The sequence below is a fragment of the Aotus nancymaae genome, unplaced genomic scaffold (genome assembly GCF_030222135.1).
Source record: "Aotus nancymaae isolate 86718 unplaced genomic scaffold, 86718_ANA_hifiasm-v0.15.2.pri h1tg000032l_0, whole genome shotgun sequence".
Classification (NCBI taxonomy): Eukaryota; Metazoa; Chordata; class Mammalia; order Primates; family Aotidae; genus Aotus; species Aotus nancymaae.
In genome coordinates this window covers 5772516-5791726 of record NW_026988445.1, presented here as the reverse complement: position 1 = coordinate 5791726, position 19211 = coordinate 5772516, and the positions used below count along the sequence as shown (strand labels likewise).

Genomic DNA, 19211 nt, shown 5'->3' with positions numbered 1-19211 from the left:
AAATTTATTTCAGTGCTTTAGCTTATTTACTGCTCTTTCACCTTTGTATTTTGTATTGACAAAATAAAATGAATATTGATAAAGTTAGATATTGATTTTTTTTTAATGTATAGCTTGTTCTCTGCCTCGTTCAAAGTCACACCCTGAAAGATAGTGGATGTCTCAGTAGCAAAGGATGTAGATTTACTATTATAAAATTGAGAACTATCGAAGCAAGAAGGTTTGCCAGCAGAATGCATTTTATAGTTTGAAAAATGTCATCTGTAAAGGTGAAGAAAAGCAGTGAACAAAATAAGAGGAATATTATTAACACTTTTTAAAAAGGCAGTTAGCAACGTTGGTTGTGGTCTGTGTTTTTGGTAGGCAGAAAGTATAGCTTATTGAGAATTTAATAGTAAAAAGATTTAAGTACATTTATTGAGATATTGTGGCTACTCTATTTAAAAAAAAGTTTCTGCACTGTACAGCAGGAAATTCAATGTTATCCACAGTTAATAAGCCTGTTACTATTTTGCTTTCTGTTGAAATAATATTATAGTGAAATATTTATTATAAGGAATCAGCCTTTTTTCATTTTAAGTTATGCAAATGAAATGCCTTTTGAAGTTTAATGTCTTGATATACATATTCTTCCAGGGTAGGTTTTTTTTTTTTTTTTTTTTTTTTATGAACATGTGAGTTCCTGGCAAGAGGTTGCATTACAGCTTTTTGTGACTTTTCAACTTTTTCCTCCACATCCTACTGATATGTCAATAGGAAAATAATCTTCATGAATATTTAAGGTAATGAAGGCAAGTTGTAAACAATAATAATGGGTGAAGACTTTTTAAAGGCTCCTTTGTAATTTAAAGTCATACCAAACATAATAAAAAGGTATTCGATTTTAGTTGTCCAAATTTATCTTATCAATAATTATATTTTTATTTCCTGCTACCCCTGGGTTCATATAGCTGCTGTAGATTATCGTAGCTCTTTCAGGATTTTAAAAGAGGCAGACTTTTCCAAGGGGCTTGTTATTAATTTTGAAACCAGACTCTATCTGAATGAATAGTAAGACTAGGATATATGCAATCCTTCACCTTTTGACACATCCACCACCAACCCAGTCTTCAGTTATGTGTTTAATAGAATCTTAATAAACAGTTTTCCATTGTCATTCAGTACAGGATGGACAGAGGAAGCACACATGTTAGGTAGAAAAGAATTGCTGTTTTCTGAAAAAAGACCAAATAATGAGAAAACACTTAAACTACAGAGCACTTGAAAACGCTGAATCAAATTTGAAGCCATCTTTTTAGACAGATAGCTGAGACTACAGGAAAGAGAGGGAAATGTTCAAGACCAAAATGGCCCTAAGCAGCTCCCATACTCACTCACACCATTGCTAAGTTCAAAAACCTAAGGCATGTTTGTTAGTTCCCCAGTGGACAGCGGGTCAAGCCTGGGAACCGAGTGTACGTCTCCTGATCAGATCAGAACCTCTAAAAGCTGCATCTTCAGAAACGGGCAGACTGGAAACAAAACCCATCCGCAGGCACGGTGGAAGATAAAGAATCTTGTTTCTGCCTGGGCTCCAAATAGAAAATGCTCTGAAGATTTGTAACCAAGAAGCTACCCTCACATGACTTTCTAGTTTAAAATTACACTAAGCCAAAAATTAACATAAAACTGGTTTTTGAAGCACATTCAAAGCCACTCTAAAGGTGTAGGCCTTCAACCCAAGCCTCAGAGAAGCACCACAAATAAAAGCCTACCAATGACGATCCCATAAATCAAAACTAAAAAGTTAGTTAGAAAAACAAATTCAAAAAGGAAAGGAAATAGCTGTAGACAAAGAAAAGACAAATGTGGTCAAGAATCAAGTAGAAATTTTGGATTATTTTATTATGAAAATGTCTCAAAAACTACGCAAATCACTGAATGGGTTAAATGACAGATACAGCTGAAAAGACACTGAACTTTGGGAGAGATCTGAAGAGTGGTCTCTATGCTACATAAAAGCAGCACAGAGAGATAAAATGATGAAAATTATAAAAGAAGTGGAAGGACTTAAGGACCATGAAGTTCAACCTATGTCTAATAGAATGTAAAGAAGGAAGGGCAGAGAGAATAGGATGGTGCAATATTCAGGAAAATAAGAAGTTTTAGAATGGAAGGAAAACATCAGTTTTCATATTCAACAAGTACAAGTCTATATCAAGAAATATTAAATATAAATAAAGTCACATTGTAATAAAAATTCAGAATACTAAAGACAAGGAGAGTAACTTAAGAGCAGCCAAGACCTGCGTAGGAATGAAATGATACTGGTAGCAAACTTAGAAACAGCAGTACAATTGCCAACTTAAAAGAGAATATTTCCAAAGTGCTGAGACAAAATAACCAAATCAACCTGAGTTACATGTCCAGCTAAATTATTACCCAAGAGTGAGGGTGAAATAAAGTCATTTCAGATAAAGAATGACCATTACTAAATTTGATACCTCTTGTAGAAGAAAATAGAATCCATTAAAAAGAATGAAATTCAGGAAGTAATGGTGAGCAAAGAAATTGCTGAGAATGTACTAAAAGCTAAATTAATATTGACTGTTTAAAAGTAATAATGATGATGGCAGTGACCATGTAGATGATTAATTTGGATGTGTAAAAGTAAGATGGAACTAAAACTCTAGACAATAGTATTTAAAACATGAGGAAATAAGTCAGATGTGCATGTTTACTTTTAAACGTCATCACTTAAAAGGATAGAAATATTGTATATAGTTTCAAGATAATATAGGCAAGCAATAAATGCCAGAGAAGAGGAAATAAAAATTCATAGAAAACGCAAGATTAATAGCATTAAATAATATAGTAAAAATAAATCTAGGTTTATTAGTAATCACAATAAATGCAAATGGAGAAAATACATAGGTTAAATTTAAGGATTATAATGGATAAAGGAGGAAAACTCAGTATATGCTTTTTACCATAAATACAAGTAAATATAAGGTTTAATTTAAGTATTAGCCAAAGAAAGCTAGAGTAACTAGATTTGTAACAAACAAAATGAATCTTGAGGTATTTCAGGAGTTAGAATACTCTCTTTATCAGATTTGCTATACTTCTTTAGATTTGTACTTTTTCCAGGAGTTAGAAATTTGTGAATAGAATAAAACCTTAGTCAGTTGGGGAAATGTGGCAAAACAAATGATATAGTAGAAAATGTTTCATGTTTTTGTTTTTGTTTTTATTATACTTTAAGTTCTGGGATACATATGCAGAACGTGCAGGTTTGTTACACAGGTATACATGTGCCATAGTGGTTTGCTGCACCCATCAACCCATCATCTACATTAGGTATTTCTCCTAATGCTATCCCTTCCCTAGGCCCCACTCCCTGAGAGGCTTCAGTGAGTGATGTTCCCCTCCCTGTGTCCATGTGTTCTCATAGTTCAACTCACCTTTATCAGTGAGAACATGTGGTGTTTGGTTTTCTTTTCCTGTGTTTGCTGAAAATGGTTTCCAGCTTCATCCATGTCCCTCCAAAGGACATGAACTTATCCTTTTTTATGGCTGCATAGTATTTTATGGTGTATATGTGCTACATTTTCTTTATCCAGTCTACTATTGATGGGCATTTGGGTTGGTTCCAAGTCTTTGCTATTGTGAACAGTGCTGCAGTAAACATACATGTGCATGTGTCTTTATAGTAGAATGATTTGTAATCCTTTGGCAATATATGCAGTAATGGGATTGCTGGGTCAAATGATATTTCTGGTTCTAAATCCTTAAGGAATCGTCACACTGTCTTCCATAATGGTTGAACTAATTCACACCCCCACCAACAGTGTAAAAGTGTTCCTATTTCTCCACATCCTCTCCAGTATCTGTTGTTTCCTGACTTTTTAATGATTGCCATTCTAACTGGCATGAGATGGTATCTCATTGTGGTTTTGATTTGCATTTCTCTACTGACCAGTGATGATAAGCTTTTTCTCTTATATTTGTTGGCCACAAAAATGTCTTTTTTTGAGAAGTGTCTGTTCATATCTTTCACCCACTTTTTGATGGGATTCTTTGCTTTTTTCTTGTAAGTTTGTTTAAGTTCTTTGTAGATTCTGGATATTAGCCCTTTGTCAGATGGATAGATTGCAAAATTTTTAATGTAGGTTGCCTGTTCACTCTAATGATAGTTTCTTTTGCTGTGCAGAAGCTCTTTAGTTCACTTAGATCCCGTTTGTCAATTTTGTCTTTTGTTGCCATTGCTTTTGGTGTTTTAGTCATGAAGCCTCTGCCCATGCCTATGTCTTGAATGGTGTTGCCTAGGATTTCTTCTAGGGTTTTTGTGGTTTTAGGTCTTATGTTTAAATCTTTAATCCATCTTGAGTTAATTTTTTATAAAGTGTAAGGAAAGGGTCCAGTTTCAGTTTTCTGCATATGGCTAGCCAGTTTTCCCAACACCATTTATTAAATAGGGAATCCTTTCCCCATTGCTTGTTTTGTCAGATTTGTCAAAGATCAGATGGTTGTAGATGTGTGGCATTACTTCTGAGGCCTCTGTTCTGTGTTCCATTGGTCTATATATCTGTTTTGGTACCAGCACCATGCTCTTTTAGTTACTGTAGCCTTGTAGTACAGTTTGAGGTCAGGTAGTGTGATGTCTCTAGCTTTGTTCTTTTTGCTTTGGATTGCCTTGGCTATATGGGCTGTTTTTTGGTTCCATATGAAAATTAATAAGTAGTCTTTTCTAATTCTGTAAAGAAAGTCAGTGGTAGCTTGATTGGGATAGCACTGAATGTATCAATTACTTTGGCCAGTATGGACATTTTCATAATATTGATTCTTCCCATCCATGAGCCTAGAATGTTTTTCCATTTCTTTGTTTCATCTCTTATTTCCTTGAGCAGTGGTTTGTAGTTCTCCTTGAAGAGGTTCTTCATGTCCTTTGTTAGTGTATTCCTAGGTATTTTATCCTCTTTGTAGCAATTGTGAATGGGAGTTTGCTCATGATTTGGCTCTCTGTTTGTCTATTATTGGTGTGTAGGAATGCTTGTGATTTTTGCACTTTGATTTTGTATCCTGAGACTTAGCTGAAGTTGCTCATCAGCTAAAGAAGATTTTTGGGCTGAGGTGATGGGGTTTTCTAAATATATAATCATCTCATCTGCAAACAGAGACAATTTGACTTCCTCTTTTCCTATTGGAATACCCTATATTTCTTACTCTTGTGTGATTTCCCTGGTCAGAATTTCCAATACTGATACTGTATTGAATAGAAGTGGTGAGAAAGGGCATCCTTGTCTTGTGCCAGTTTTCAAAGGGAATGCTTCCAGCTTTTGCCCATTAAGTATGATATTGACTGTGGTTTTGTCATAAATAGCTCTTATTATTTTGAGATACGTTCCATCAATACCTAGTTTATTGAAAGTTTTTACATGAAGGGGTGTTGAATTTTATTGAAGGCCTTTTCTGCGTCTATTGAGATCATCATATGATTTTTGTGATGTGATGGATTATGTTTATTGATTTGCACATGTTGAACCAGCCTTGCATCCCAGGGATAAAGCTGACTTGATCATGGTGGATAGGCTTTTTGATGTGCTGCTGGATTCAGTTTGCCAGTATTTTATTGAGGATTTTCACATGATGTTCATTGGGGATATTGTTTTGAAATTTTCTTTTTCTGTTGTGTCTTTGACAGTTTTTGGTATCAGGATGATGCTGGCCTTATAAAATGAGTCAGAGAATTCCTCTTTTTCTATTTTTGAAATACTTTCAGAAGGAATGGTACCAGCTCTTCTTTGTACCTCTGGTAGAATTTGGATGTGAATTTGTCTGGTCTTTTGCTTTTTTTGGTTGGTAGGCTGTTAATTGCTGATTCAATTTCAGAACTTGTTATTGGTCTATTCAGTGAGCCAACTTCTTCCTCGTTTAGTCTTGGGAGGGTGTATATGTCCAGAAATTTATCCATTTCATCTAGATTTTCAAGTTTATTTACATAGAAGTGTTTATAGTATTCTCTGACGGTAATTTGTATTTCTGTGGGATCAGTGGTGATATCTCCTTTATCTTTTTTTTAATTGCATTTATACGATTCTTCTTTCTTTCTTTATTAGTCTGGCTAGCAGTCTATTTTGTTACTCTTTTCAAAAAATCAGCTCCTGGACTTACTGATTTTTTTGAAGTATTTTTATCTCTATCTCCTTCAGTTCTTCTCTGATCATAGTTATTTCTTGTCCTCTGCTAGCTTTTGAATTTGTTTGCTTTTACTTTTCTAGTTCTTTTAATTGTGATTTAGGGTGTCGATTTTATATCTTTCCTGCTTTCTCCTTTGAGCATTTCGTGCTATAAATTTTCCTCTACACACTGGTTTAGCTGTGTCCCAGAGATTCTGGTATGTTGTGTCTTTGTCCTCATTAGTTTCAAAGGACTTATTTATTTCTGTCTTAATTTTGTTATTTACCCAGTAGTCATTCAGGAGCAGGTTGTTCAGTTTCTATGTAGTTGTACAGTTTTGAGTGAATTTCTTAATCCTGAGTTCTAATTTGATTGCACTGTGGTCTGAGAGACTGTTATGATTTCCATTTTTTGCATTTGCTGAGGAGTGTTTTACTTCCAGTTATGTGATCAATTTTAGAATAAGTGTGATGTGAGGCTGAGAAGAATGTATGTTCTGTTGATTTGGGGTAGAGAGTTCTATAAATGTCTATTAGTTCTGCTTGGTCCAGAGCTGAGTTCAGGCCCTGAATATCCTTGTTAATTTTCTGTCTCATTGATCCGTCTAATATTGACAGTGGGGTATTAAAGTCTCTCACTATTATTGTGTGGGATTCTAAGTCTCTTTATAGGTCTCTAAGAACTTGCTTTATGAATCTGAGTCCTCTTGTATTGTGTGCATATATATTTAGAATAGTTAGCTTTTCTTGTTGCATCGATCCCTTTACCATTATGTTGGTTTAAAGTCTTGTTTTATCAGAGACTAGGATTGCATCCCCTACTTTTGTTTTTTCTTTCTTTCCATTTGCTTGGTAAATATTCCTATTTCCCTTTATTTTGAGCCTATGTGTGCCTTTGCACATCAGATGGGTCTCCTGAATACAGTACACTGATGGGTCTTGACTCTATCCAATTTGCCAGTCTGTGTCTGTTAATTGGGGCATTTAGCCCATTTCAATTTAAGGTTAATATTGTTATATGTGAATCTGATCCTGTCATCCTGATGCTAGCTGGTTATTTTGCCCATTAGTTCATGCAGTTTCTTCAGAGTGTTGATGGTCTTTATAATTTTGTATGTTTTTGCAGTAGCTGGTACCTGTTTTTCCTTTTCATATTTAGATCTTCCTTCAGGAGCTCTGGTAAGGCAGGCCTGGTGGTGACAAGATCTCTTAGCATTTGCTTGTCTGTAAAGGATTTTATTTCTCCTTCACTTATGATGCTTAGTTTGGCTGGATATGAAATTCTGGGTTGAAAATTCTTTTCTTTAAGAGTGTTAAATATTGACCCCCACTCTCTTCTGGCTTTTAGGGTTTCTGTAGAGAGAACTGCTGTTAGTCTGATGGGCTTCCCTTTGTGGGTAACCTGACCTTTCTCTCTGGCTACCCTTAACATTTTTTCCTTCATTTCAGCCTTAGTGAATCTGATGATTATGTGTCTTGGGGTTACAATTCTCAAGGAGTATCTTTGTGGTGTTCTCTGTATTTCCTGAATTTGAATGTTGGTCTGTCTTGCTAGGTTGGGGAAGTTCTCCTGGCTAATATCCTGAAGAGTGTTTCCCACCTTGGTTCCATTCTCCCCATAACTTTCAGGTATACCAATCAAATGTAGGTTTGGTCTTTTCAGATAGTCCTCTATTTTTTGGAGGCTTTGTTTATTTTCCTTTTTGTTTTTTTTCTCTAATCTTGTCTTCACGCGTTATTTCATTTAGTTGATCTTCAATCTCTGATATCCTTTCTTCCACTTGATCGATTTGGCTATTGATACTTGTGTATGCTTCGCAAAGTTCTCGTACTGTGTTTTTCAGCTCCATCAGGTCATTTATTTTCTTCTCTAAACTGATTATTCTATTTAGCAATTCTTCTAACTGTTTTCAAGGTTTTTCACCTCCTTGTATTGGGTTAGAACATGCTCCTTTAGCTCGGAGGAGTTTGATATTACCCCTCTTCTGAAGCTCTTTTCTGTCAATTGGTCAAACTCATTCTCCATCCAGTTTTATTCCCTTGCTGGAGAGGAGTTGTGATTCTTTGGAAAAGAAGAGGCATTCTGGGTTTTGGAATTTTCAGCCTTTTTGCACTGCTTTTTCATCTTCATTAATTTATCTACCTTTGGTCTTTGATGTTGGTGACCTTCAGATGAGGTTTCTGCGTGGACATTCTTTTTGTTGATGTTCATGCTATTCCTTTCTGTTTATTAGTTTTCCTTCTAACAGGCCCCTCTGCTGTAGGTCTGCTGGAGTTTGATGTAGGTCCACTCCAGACCCAGTTTTCCTGGGTATCACCAGCAGAGGCTGCAGAACAGCAAAGATTGCTGCCTGTTCCTTCCTGTGGAAGCTTCATCCCAGAGGGACACCTGCCAGAGGCCAGCCAGAGCTCTCCTGTATGAGGTGTCTGTCAACCCCTGCTGGGAGGTGTCTCCCAGTCAGGAGGCATGGGACTCAGATACCCACTTGAGGAGGCAATCTGTTTCTTAGCAGAGCTCGAGTGCTGTTCTGGGAGATCCACTGCTCTCTTCAGAGGTGGCAGGCAGGACCATTTAAATCTGCTGAAGCTGCACCCACAGCTGCCCCTTCCCACAGGTGCTCTGTCCCAGGGAGATGGGAGTTTTATCTATAAGTCCCTGAATGGGGCTGCTGCCTTTCTTTCAGAGATGCCTTGCCCAGAGAGGAGTAATCTAAAGAGGCAGTCTGGCTATAGCAGCTTTGCCAAGTTGTGGTGGGCTCTACCCAGTTCTAAATTCCCAGCTGCTTTGTTTATACTGTGAGAGGAAAATTGCCTACTCGAGCCTTAGTAATGGCAGACACTCTTCCCCCTAGCAAGCTGGAGCATCCCAGGTTGACTTCAGACAGCTGTGCTGGCAGCAATAATTTCAAGCCAGTGGATCTTAGTTTGCTGAGCTCCGTCGGGGTGGGATCCATTGAGCTAGACCATTTGGCTCCCTGGCCTCAGCCTTTTTGTCAATGGAGTGAATGGTTCTGTCTTGCTGGTGTTCCAGGTGCCACTGGGGTATGAAAAAATACTCCTGCAGCTAGCTCGATATCTGTCCAACTGGCCACCCAGTTTTTTGCTTGAAACCCAGGACCTTGGTGGCGTAGATACCCAAAGGAATCACCTGGCCTGTGGGTTGTGAAGACCATGGGAAAAGTGTAGTATCTGGGCCAGAGCACACCATTCCTCACTGCACAGTCCCTCACAGCTTTCCTTAGCTAGGGGAGGGAGCTCCCAGACCCCTTGTGCTTCCTGGGTGAGGCAACGCCCCACCCTGCTTTGGCTCACCCTCCATGGGCTGCACCCACTGTCTAACAGTCTCAAGGAGATGAACCAGGTACCTCAGTTGGAAATGCAGAAATCAACCACCTTCTGCGTTGATATTGCTGGGAACTGCAGACTGGTGCTTTTCCTACTTGGCCATCTTGCCCGCAACTCCACATGCATCAGAAAATGTTGATGATATAATACTGCAAGTTCCCAGTCTAGTCAGCAACAAGGGTAACATTTGTGATCAAATGTCCTAAGTTCAAGTTCTAACTGGGGTATTTTTTAGTTAATTGATTTCGGGCAGATGAATTACCTGTCCAAACATCAGTTTCATCTATAAAATGGGGCCAATAATACTCACCTTTCAGGTTGATAAGATCAAAAGAAATTATGGATATAGAAGCATTTATAATCTCTAAGGGCTGCAGACATCATTATATTCTACATTATTTAAATGTGTCTGAGTTATATTGTCCATACACAAATTGATATGTTTGTGAAATAGTGTCCACATACAAATTGAGAGAATCTAATATTGCAATTCACATATTACTCCATGAATTTTTTAAATTGTTTGTACAACATCTCTGCTAAAAATTCTTATAGGGAAGCAGTTCAGGTAAAGAAAGGTGTGTAGGCTTTTGGAGTAAACTCAACCAAAGTTTGAATCCTAGCTTACTCACTGTGTGGTCAAGGTTAAGTTACTTCAACTCTCTGAGGACCATTAAAATTTTCTTCTTGAATGAAGAGTAGAAATAATGAATGTCAGACACCTAACAAATATACCACATGCTTTGTGTAGGCAGACCAAAAATAGTCCTGATGATATTGTAGCAGATAAACATTCCTGTCTGCCTTCAGGGCCAAAACAGTTTTATATTTGTACAATTTTTTTTAAATTTTTTGAAAATGCACACTCTTTCATACATGAGCATTCCACAAGAAATATATTTTGGTTTAACTAAAAACATATGTTAATAAGAACACTTCCTCCTCCAAACATGTCAATAACAGATCATGTCTTTTATTCTCTACAAAGGTTTTATCACTTAAGGAGAAAAAAAAACTGGTTTTACATTAAATTTCTGTTATTTAAATAAGCCAGTGCATCATATATTTCCACACTTAACTATTTAAACTGATTTTAGTTAACAAAAGTATCATGAAGTATGTCTGCCATATTGCAGATCAAATATAGACTAGTCTGAATTAGTGAAGCTTTTCTAAAGAAATGAAAGAATTAAAACGTTGGACAAAGAGTAGTAACACCTACCACTTTCTCTCACCTTAAACTCTGCTTAATGCTGTTCCTTGGGTTCATAACAATAATAAAAAGTCCATGTCACTAAATTAGTTCCTGAGAACAGAGGACAGTATTATAACTCTCCATCGTTATAACGTTGCTAATAAGAATAGCCCAGCCTCTCAGCTGGCTAGTCAAGTAATGGCGAAAAGAGTATGGGAAGAAAGAGTGATCGCAAACTAATAAATGCCTTGTGAATACAGGGTAGGGACTGAGGCGGAGTGCACTAGCTGTTCTATGGGAAGCAGCATGTGTCACCTCCCCTTCCATTGGCTGTTTATCCAACATCAATACAACACTTTAGGAGCCAAATTACTAAACAAGCTGCCAATTAGGCTTGCAGTCAGCTGGATAGATTAGTGGCTAAGAGAGGCCGATACAAGATTTTCATCTCTTGAGCCAATTATGCAAGTGAATTACCCTCCACGGTACTCTTTGGAAGATTTGAGGGGAAAGGACCGACTCAGCTGTAATGGATATGAGAGATCCAGCAGACAGGGGGTTGGGAGCGGAAGCAGGCAGAAAGGTTAGCAGGCGATGTATTGCTAAAGCTGCCAGAGCAGAAGAGCCTTCTAGGAAAGGTCTTAAAGGATTTAACACTGCCAGGAGCGAAAGAAAGGGAAATTATGGTTGTGGTGTATACTGCTGAGACTGAGTTGTTCCTCTCCCAAGTCTTAATCTCATAAAAGAAGGATGAGAAGCCAACAGTAGATTTCACTCTAGAATCATTTTCTGTGAATAATGAAGTATGTTACTTTTTTTGTTTTTTAGGTTGTGTTTCTACGAGGAAAGATTTAGCATTTGAAGAATTAGATGTTCTTTTTTCTTCCGAGTACAAGATAATGCTTTCTTTTGTGTGATGTTGTTTTATTTTTATGAAGAAGAGAAATGAAATCATCATTTAAAAAATGAGAATGAGTTATTTTCCATCTATATAAAAACAAAAGCATAAGAGTATAGTGATTACCCCGGGCTGCTCTGCTTGAAATACCAACATTTTTAAATTATAATAGTGAATCAGTTATCATTTGCTATTCACTTTAGGACTGAAAATTCACCATAATTTAGCAATTTTTCTAGAAATATTTTAATTGGCCTTAGTCTTAAATATTAAACAAATTTTAATCCTGAACTTTTGCAAGCTGTCCTGTCAAAAATGTGAGTAAACAGATGTATAGCCCAGAGCAGCATTAGACCTCTGATCTGACTTAGCTTAGAGTAGAATTAAATCAATTCATGACAATAACTGAAAAATCAGGGATATGAGATGACATGCTAGGGCACTGCTTTACCTAGCACACCTGATCAGCAGCTGTCCAGAAAAAAGCTATGTACCTTGGAGGTCTGTGGTCTGTCCTGGTTACCACCATTTCATGACTTTAAAATAAAAAATTCATTGCTTTTTTTGTTATATTAAACATTTTTGACAAAAGATTTTTGTACTGTGCATGCATATGTGTGTATGTGTGACTAACAGATCCATTTTTCACTGTCACACACACATACACTCACACATATATGTATAATCTCTGTATATGCATTTTGCCATTCTCAAGCAGTAAATAATGCTAGTCAAGAAGTTTTCTTTGAAATTAGATGTTGCCACTCAAGAGGCAAGTAGTTGAAGGTTCTTTCTGTTACATGTTAAGGTACTTGTTTCAATAAATTATGAATCCATTTGAGAAATCCAAAGCCAATTAATCATTGACTAGTTCTTACTCCCTGTAAGGAATTTAGCAAATGGCGATGATATGGTCTATTCTTCGTCTTGAAATGCACTGAAGATTGAGGATACCAAAATGTTTCATAAAGGGCTTTGAAAATCAATTGATGATTACTCCATAGTGAATAAGAGGGTTGTAGGTATTAAAACTCATGTCTAGCATTTTGTGACTTTCCTTGTTCTGCAAGTAAGAATCACAGAGAATGACTCACTTGCTGTTCCCCACAACGTGAGACACAAATTACCAGATAAGATATCCTGTTGGTTCAATACTGACATTTCTTTTATTATTATTTTATTTTTTGCTGTGAAATACATATCCTAAAGAATACACTTAAAAACTTTTATGTACAGTTCGGATGCGGTGGCTCACGCCAGTAATCCCAGCACTTTGGGAGGCTGAGGCAGGTGGATCACTTGGGGTCAGGAGTTCAAGACCAGCCTGGCCAACATGGTGAAATGCCGTCTAAGAAATGCAAAATACAGTGAAACCTCTACTAAAAATACAAAAATTAGCCAGGTGTGATGGCACACACCTGTAATCACAGCTACTCGAGAGGCTGAGGCATAAGAATCACTTGAGCCTGGGAGGCAGAGGAGGTTGCAGTGAGCCAAGATTGCACCACTGCACTACAGCCTGGGCAACAGAGTGAGACTCTGTCTCAAAAAAAAAAAAAGTATATGAGTAGTTTAAAGAACATTCTAATAGATTGGCCATTTGGGTAACCACCACTCAGGATAACAAGACTACTGTACTCTGGAGTCCCCTCGTTAATATTTTTGTTGTTCTTATTGATATTTGAGATCCAAGGATCCTTTTCTGCTGGTACCACCATTCTGAACATAGTCTCAGAGAAACAGTAGGACAGAGAGTTCTAACTCCTTTTTGATAGTCAGGGAGAAGGTGCTATAATAATCCTGAGTCAGGGAAGAAGAAAACTAATGATGATGGAAAAGGAGTAGGAGTAGGGTGAGGTGTCAGTTGATGCTAAAGAGACTCACTACCCTTTGAGAGTAGTGAGTGGTTATGTCAACAGCTGCCCGTTTCAACCTCTGTCTAGGAAGACACGGTCCACATTTCAGAGCAGAAATATGCTAGAGCCAGGACTCAGCTGCTATACCACAGGCATTCTACAGAATTTGCAAAGTGTAGTGTCTTTATTCCTAGAAGTCTGTGGAGGGAATGGTGTCAGACACTGAATCCCTGTAAATTTGAGCCCTGGTGTAAGGGCTGGGCTGAATATGTTCTTACTAAGACAAAGGTTTTTTTTAAGATACCTTCATCTTTTTTTTTTTTCCTAACAGACTCCAATATTAGTTTGTTTGTTAATCACTTTATTCTTCTAAAAGGGGACTAACCATGAGCAATGCTCTGATAATTAAGATTTCTGGTTGCTTGTATCTGGTTGGCTCCAGATTTGCTACCTTCCCTTTTCATACACCATAATCTAATACCTGCTGCTAGAGGAGGAACAGAAATGAACCCAGAAAAGAACCAAGCTGTACCACACCTGGGGCAGACAGACCAAGGCCAAGGCCAAGCCTGCAGTTAGAGGAAAGAACTCAAGTTCTTGCATTCTTTGACTGTTAAATGATTTTGTTAATTTCTCCATCCTTGAACTTCAGCCATCTAGTACTTCTGATTTTTCCCTAGACCAAATATACAGTATATATGCTCAACTTTTTCTATAAGGACCTACAAAAAAAATTAAATTAGAAATCTAGTTTTGAAAATGTCATCAAAGAGAAAATGCTTAAAATAGATGTATTTCTCAATTGTCTGCTAAGAAAATACAGTAAGCAACATCGATATCTAAATTTCATATTAAGCACTAGCCAATCTCCTTTTTCACATAAGAAATGAAGGTAGGCAGGAAGGAAAGGGAAGGAAGAGGTGAGGGAAACAGGAAGAAATATACCTATCCCTGGAGGCCTATGGAGGGACTTGTGGTCTATGTCCTTGTAAATTTATATAATATATTTTATAATATATATATCTTTAATATTATTTTCCTCTATTTTCTTTCTACTAGCCTAATTAGATAGTCATTTAAACACAGCCATGGAAGGAAAAGGAGAAAGAAGGGAACTAAAGGATGCATATGTTACAGACTGAATAATAAATACCAAACAGGGAGACTGTAAGAATGTAAATTTCTGGGAATTCAGGATGCCATCAGTTGTGCTTTCTGTTTGGTTTGATTTTAATTTTTGGTTCTGTTGAATGTCAAAGTCATGGGCAAATGTAAGATATTACAATATAGGTTGATGATTTTCAGAATAATCCATAAGGCTAACATGATAATGAAAATAAATCCATTAGAAGTGTACTTTGTGGTTTACTGAGAAGTTCCTTTACATACATGATCTCATCTGTCCTACAGATTTCTGAGATAGGCAATGTAGGTTGCATTATGCGTGTTTCACAGATGAGAAAGCAAGAGCCCAGAGAGGCTGAATAACTTACCCTGCTATGGAGTGTTCGAATTGAAATTCTAAACAAGATCTTTCTTCCATTGTTGTCTCAACTACAAGAAGTATCCAAAGATGAATATGCAACCCCCTCTTGGTACCTGGTTGAAAAAAAAAAAACTTAAGACAACATGGTTTTCATAGCCTAGTATGTTCACTAGTGTTCATACTAATTAATGTGTGCTATTGTTTTATCATTTCAGGATTTGTAGGTGAAAACGCCCAGCCAATCCTAGAAAATAATATTGGAAACCGAATGCTTCAGAATATGGGCTGGACGCCTGGGTCAGGCCTTGGACGAGATGGCAAGGGGATCTCTGAGCCAATTCAAGCCGTGCAGAGGCCAAAGGGATTAGGACTTGGATTTCCTCTACCAAAAAGTACTCCCACAACTTCTACCCCCAGTGCAGGAAAATCCGCCTAAGAAAAGCAAAGAAGAAATGCTTTACAGGCTTTATTCACTATGTCCCATTGTTCTAAAATTATAACATGGCTTCCATTTTTGAAGCAAAAATCTACATTGCCTCAAAACACATCACTCTAGCTTCCTAACTGCATACAGTCCTGCCATAGTGAGAGAAATGGGATTTCATCACAATTCATGGTGCTAAAATGAAAACCTCTGCCCTTTACTTTTTTTCAGTAATTTCCAGCTATTTTTAGGCATAACGAGCAGCTCCTTTCTCTTATTTATTTTAATCTCATATGTCAATACTTTCTGATGCTTTACTTAATTCATGTATGTGTGCAATGCTGCAATGCCCAGACAAATGTGAGCACACCCACAGGTTTCTAAAATGGGATAGGCAGGAAAGGATTGTGTTTTATATCATCCCTACCAATTGTAACCCAAGAGACTTACCGAACACATATTCGTTTGAAAGCCTTGTCAATTTCATATTCCTTGAATTTGGCTTTTTTGTGAGGATTTTCTGATAGAGCGATACCCATTAATTGTCTATACTTAGACAATGTAGTATGAAGTTCACAGTTGACGAACAACAGTTAATGTTTCCCTTGGACATTTTGACAAAAATAAACCTCATCATTGTTGTCACCAGAGTGCCCTCGACATTACTTTAATGCAGATTTTATAAATTTTACCTCATTTAGAACATAAAATAATTATTGAAAGAAAACTGTATTTTTTAAATTCACCATGATTGAACTGTAAATTCTATTGATCCAGATGTACTTCTACCTCTGTCTTCCCAAAGATTGATATTTTTTTTAAGATCAACTCAAGTGTAGTAAACGGATTTTAAATTTTGATCATTGGAGTAATTTGTTACAATATTGAATCAATTTATATGAAGAATTCAGTGGCTCTCCCAGAACTCAGATTTCTGGCAATAGCCCAACCCATTTACAAGGTGAACAAAAGAAGTGAATGGTACCGATTTGCCCCTTCTAGGACCCCAGATGTTACTTTAAAACCTAGCAAAACCAGTCGTTTTTATTATGTGCCTAGTATTGAGCTATTTCTGAGTCATTTACTTCATAGTATCAGAGATTCTAAATTGCTTTTGGTTTAGAAGATCTTTATTATCTTCATTATTAACAACTTATGATGATGATTATCATTCTATTTATAATGGCTTAATGGGTTGAGTAAATACTGAAATTACACATGTGAATCACCATTCTAATGGATTTTTAAAATCTTGTCACTCCCCAAAAGAGTTTTTTTGATTTTTTTTGACAGAGTCTGGCTCTGTCGCCCAAGCTGGAGTGCAGTGGCACAGTTTCGGCTCACTGCAGACTCCCCCTCCCAGGTTCAAGTGATTGTTCTGCCTCAGTCTCCCAAGTAGCTGGGATTACAGGTACCCACCACCACACTCAGCTAATTTTTATATTTTTATTATAGATGGGGTTTCACCATGTTGGCCAGGCTGGTCTCGAACTCCTGACCTCAAGTGATTCTCCCACCTTGGCGCCCCAAAGTGCTGGGATCACAGGCATGAACCACCGCTCCCAGCCCCCAGAAGAGTTTTGAAAAGGGTTCAAAGGAGGTTTTATGCATGTAACGGACCTTTTTCAGGTGGTCCCCTAAAACGAATTCTGCCAACTAGGGAGGAGAAGGCCAACCTGCTATTTGAAAGCCTTCACAGTTTGCCAAATGTACATTTCTTCAGAATTATCTTCGTTCCTGGGATATTGTGCCTAGAGGAGAGGTTGGTTAGGGGACTATGGATGACCAGAAGAGGTGTTCTTTTGAAGCATTCTTATTGGATAAAGTAACCCCATGGTACGATTGCTTTCTACAAGTTTGTTACTTAGAAATTTGCCATTTTTTAATTGCTACTTTCTAAATGCTCATCCTGTCTATGTAGCCTGGGAAAGTAGCGAGATTATATACAAGTTTTAAAACTTCTTTGTGATAGTGTATTGTGCTCTAGGGTCTATTCAAAATTTGGTGTTTGAGCTTTTTCTTAATTTGATTGCCTGGAGATCTTCTAAAACCCTAGAATCTCAAAAAGGCAAGTTTGAAGCCACTGATAGCAAACAATGACGTCACTGTGTGTCTGGTTCCAAACTCCTGAGGACTTGGCCATTCTTTTTCACCTTAGCATGTTCTAATGGAGGTAAAAACCCAGTGAAGAAGAGCAGCACATATACCAGGCTAGTGTATAGGGAACTTCTTCATTACATACTGCAGTCCTGATGAATGTTCTTTATTGTGGCTGTTCTGGACAGGCACAAGTCTTCTGAAGCAACTTCTGTAAGATGTTCACTTGCCTTCTCCAACACCTAAAAAAAATTTCTTCTTTATATTTTCAGCTAATAGAAGAAAGTTCTTCATCTTGACACCTAGAGCCCTCTATGTGATTCACAAAGGACTTAAAAATAATTTTTATTCTGTTGAAGTGTTAACTGTACAGAATATATGTACTCTACAGTATATGTGAATCAGCACTCAAAGCAGAGAAGTGATAACATCCCAAGCTTCCCCCATACTCACACTGACATGCCCTCAGCATTCAGTCTTTAAGAAAACTCTGCAGACCTGATGTTTTGGTCGTACCTGAACTTAATTGGAGAAGCAAACACTCACAATTAAAATATGAATTTTTTAGTGTAAATCAAATCTCTTTCACTATCTGAAGCCCACTAATTTGTATTTTATATATAGTTACCATTAATTTTTTGCCAGTTACTATGTCCATAGAACCTCAAGATTTAGATTGTATCATTTATATTTCCTTAAAAAGAGAGTAAGATATTTCTTCTGCTTCTTTGTGAAGCCACTCCTCTACAATATCTACAGCCTCATAGCAGATTAATTGGTTGTACTGAAAATTTTAGAGAGTGCATAGGTCTCCCTTTTCTATCCTAATTACCTGGAATAGCCAAGAGATGCTAAGCATGAGTACATTAGCAACTTGACTATTTAAAAAATTTATTTGTTATACTTGATAACGACCAGACTGTGCTGGAGTCATTTCTTTCCTTCTTTTCTGCTCCCCAAATACAATATTTAATTTGGTTGCTTTTATTTTTAAACTATATGGCACCCTTTTAAATAAAAATTCATTGCTAACTAAAATCTACCAATAAATTGAACTCAGCGTTTAAATACCATATATTTTATAACTCATACTGTGGCTATCAAACAGAAATAAACACAGTAGGGGTAAAGATATACATAATGCATACCTATAGATGTACTTATAGTGCCTGTGTGCCGTTTACAGACATAATTGCAATGTATTGCATTTTATTGATGTTTATTTTAACGTTGAGAATTGGTATTGTAAATTGAATTGACAACTGCTGCTATTCGGTACATTTCATTTTGAGCAGATATTTCACAAAAGAGAAAAAAAATCACCGTTGACATGCTTTTTAAAACCATTTTCACCTGTATTTTGTCTTTCAAAAAGAAAAGTGATCTAAATTGGCATTGTAAAGAAATTGTTAGCAAAGAATATTTTTGATTTTTTTTTTTTTTTAGTTTTTTTTCTTTTGGTAGAAAGTTATATTAATAGTGCAACAAAGAATGAAAGAATAAAACATAATGCTTAAGAACATCATTTATAAACAGTCATTGTCTTTGTGCTTTAAATGTTTCCCTTAAATGACCTTAGAGTCATTTTTTAAAAGTTGGAAGTACTTCAAAACTTTGTTTAAATGAGGACCCACTGACAATTAGCATTTAATAGTGCAGTTCATTGCTATTAAGCCCTGAAAAATGTCAATATCTCAAAAAATTAGAAAAAAAATTAGTAAATGTATTTGATTCGCAAATGTGTTCATAGCC

The 19211-nt window shown here is 36.8% G+C and overlaps 1 protein-coding gene across 3 annotated transcripts in view; it reads left to right on the top strand.

The window, feature by feature from the left end:
• The window catches only part of GPATCH2 (G-patch domain containing 2), a 198088-nt gene extending 179094 nt beyond the window's left edge, over positions 1–18994 (top strand). For 2 of the 3 annotated variants that reach the window (XM_012459674.3, XM_012459673.2), the window contains exon 10: positions 15154–18994. In XM_012459674.3, coding sequence (XP_012315097.2) covers positions 15154–15374 — 221 coding nt within the window. In that variant the 3' untranslated portion in view covers positions 15375–18994. The remainder of the gene's footprint in view (positions 1–15153) is intronic. The other variant, XM_012459675.2, reaches the window with a different exon arrangement.
• The last annotated feature ends 217 nt before the right edge of the window (positions 18995–19211 follow it).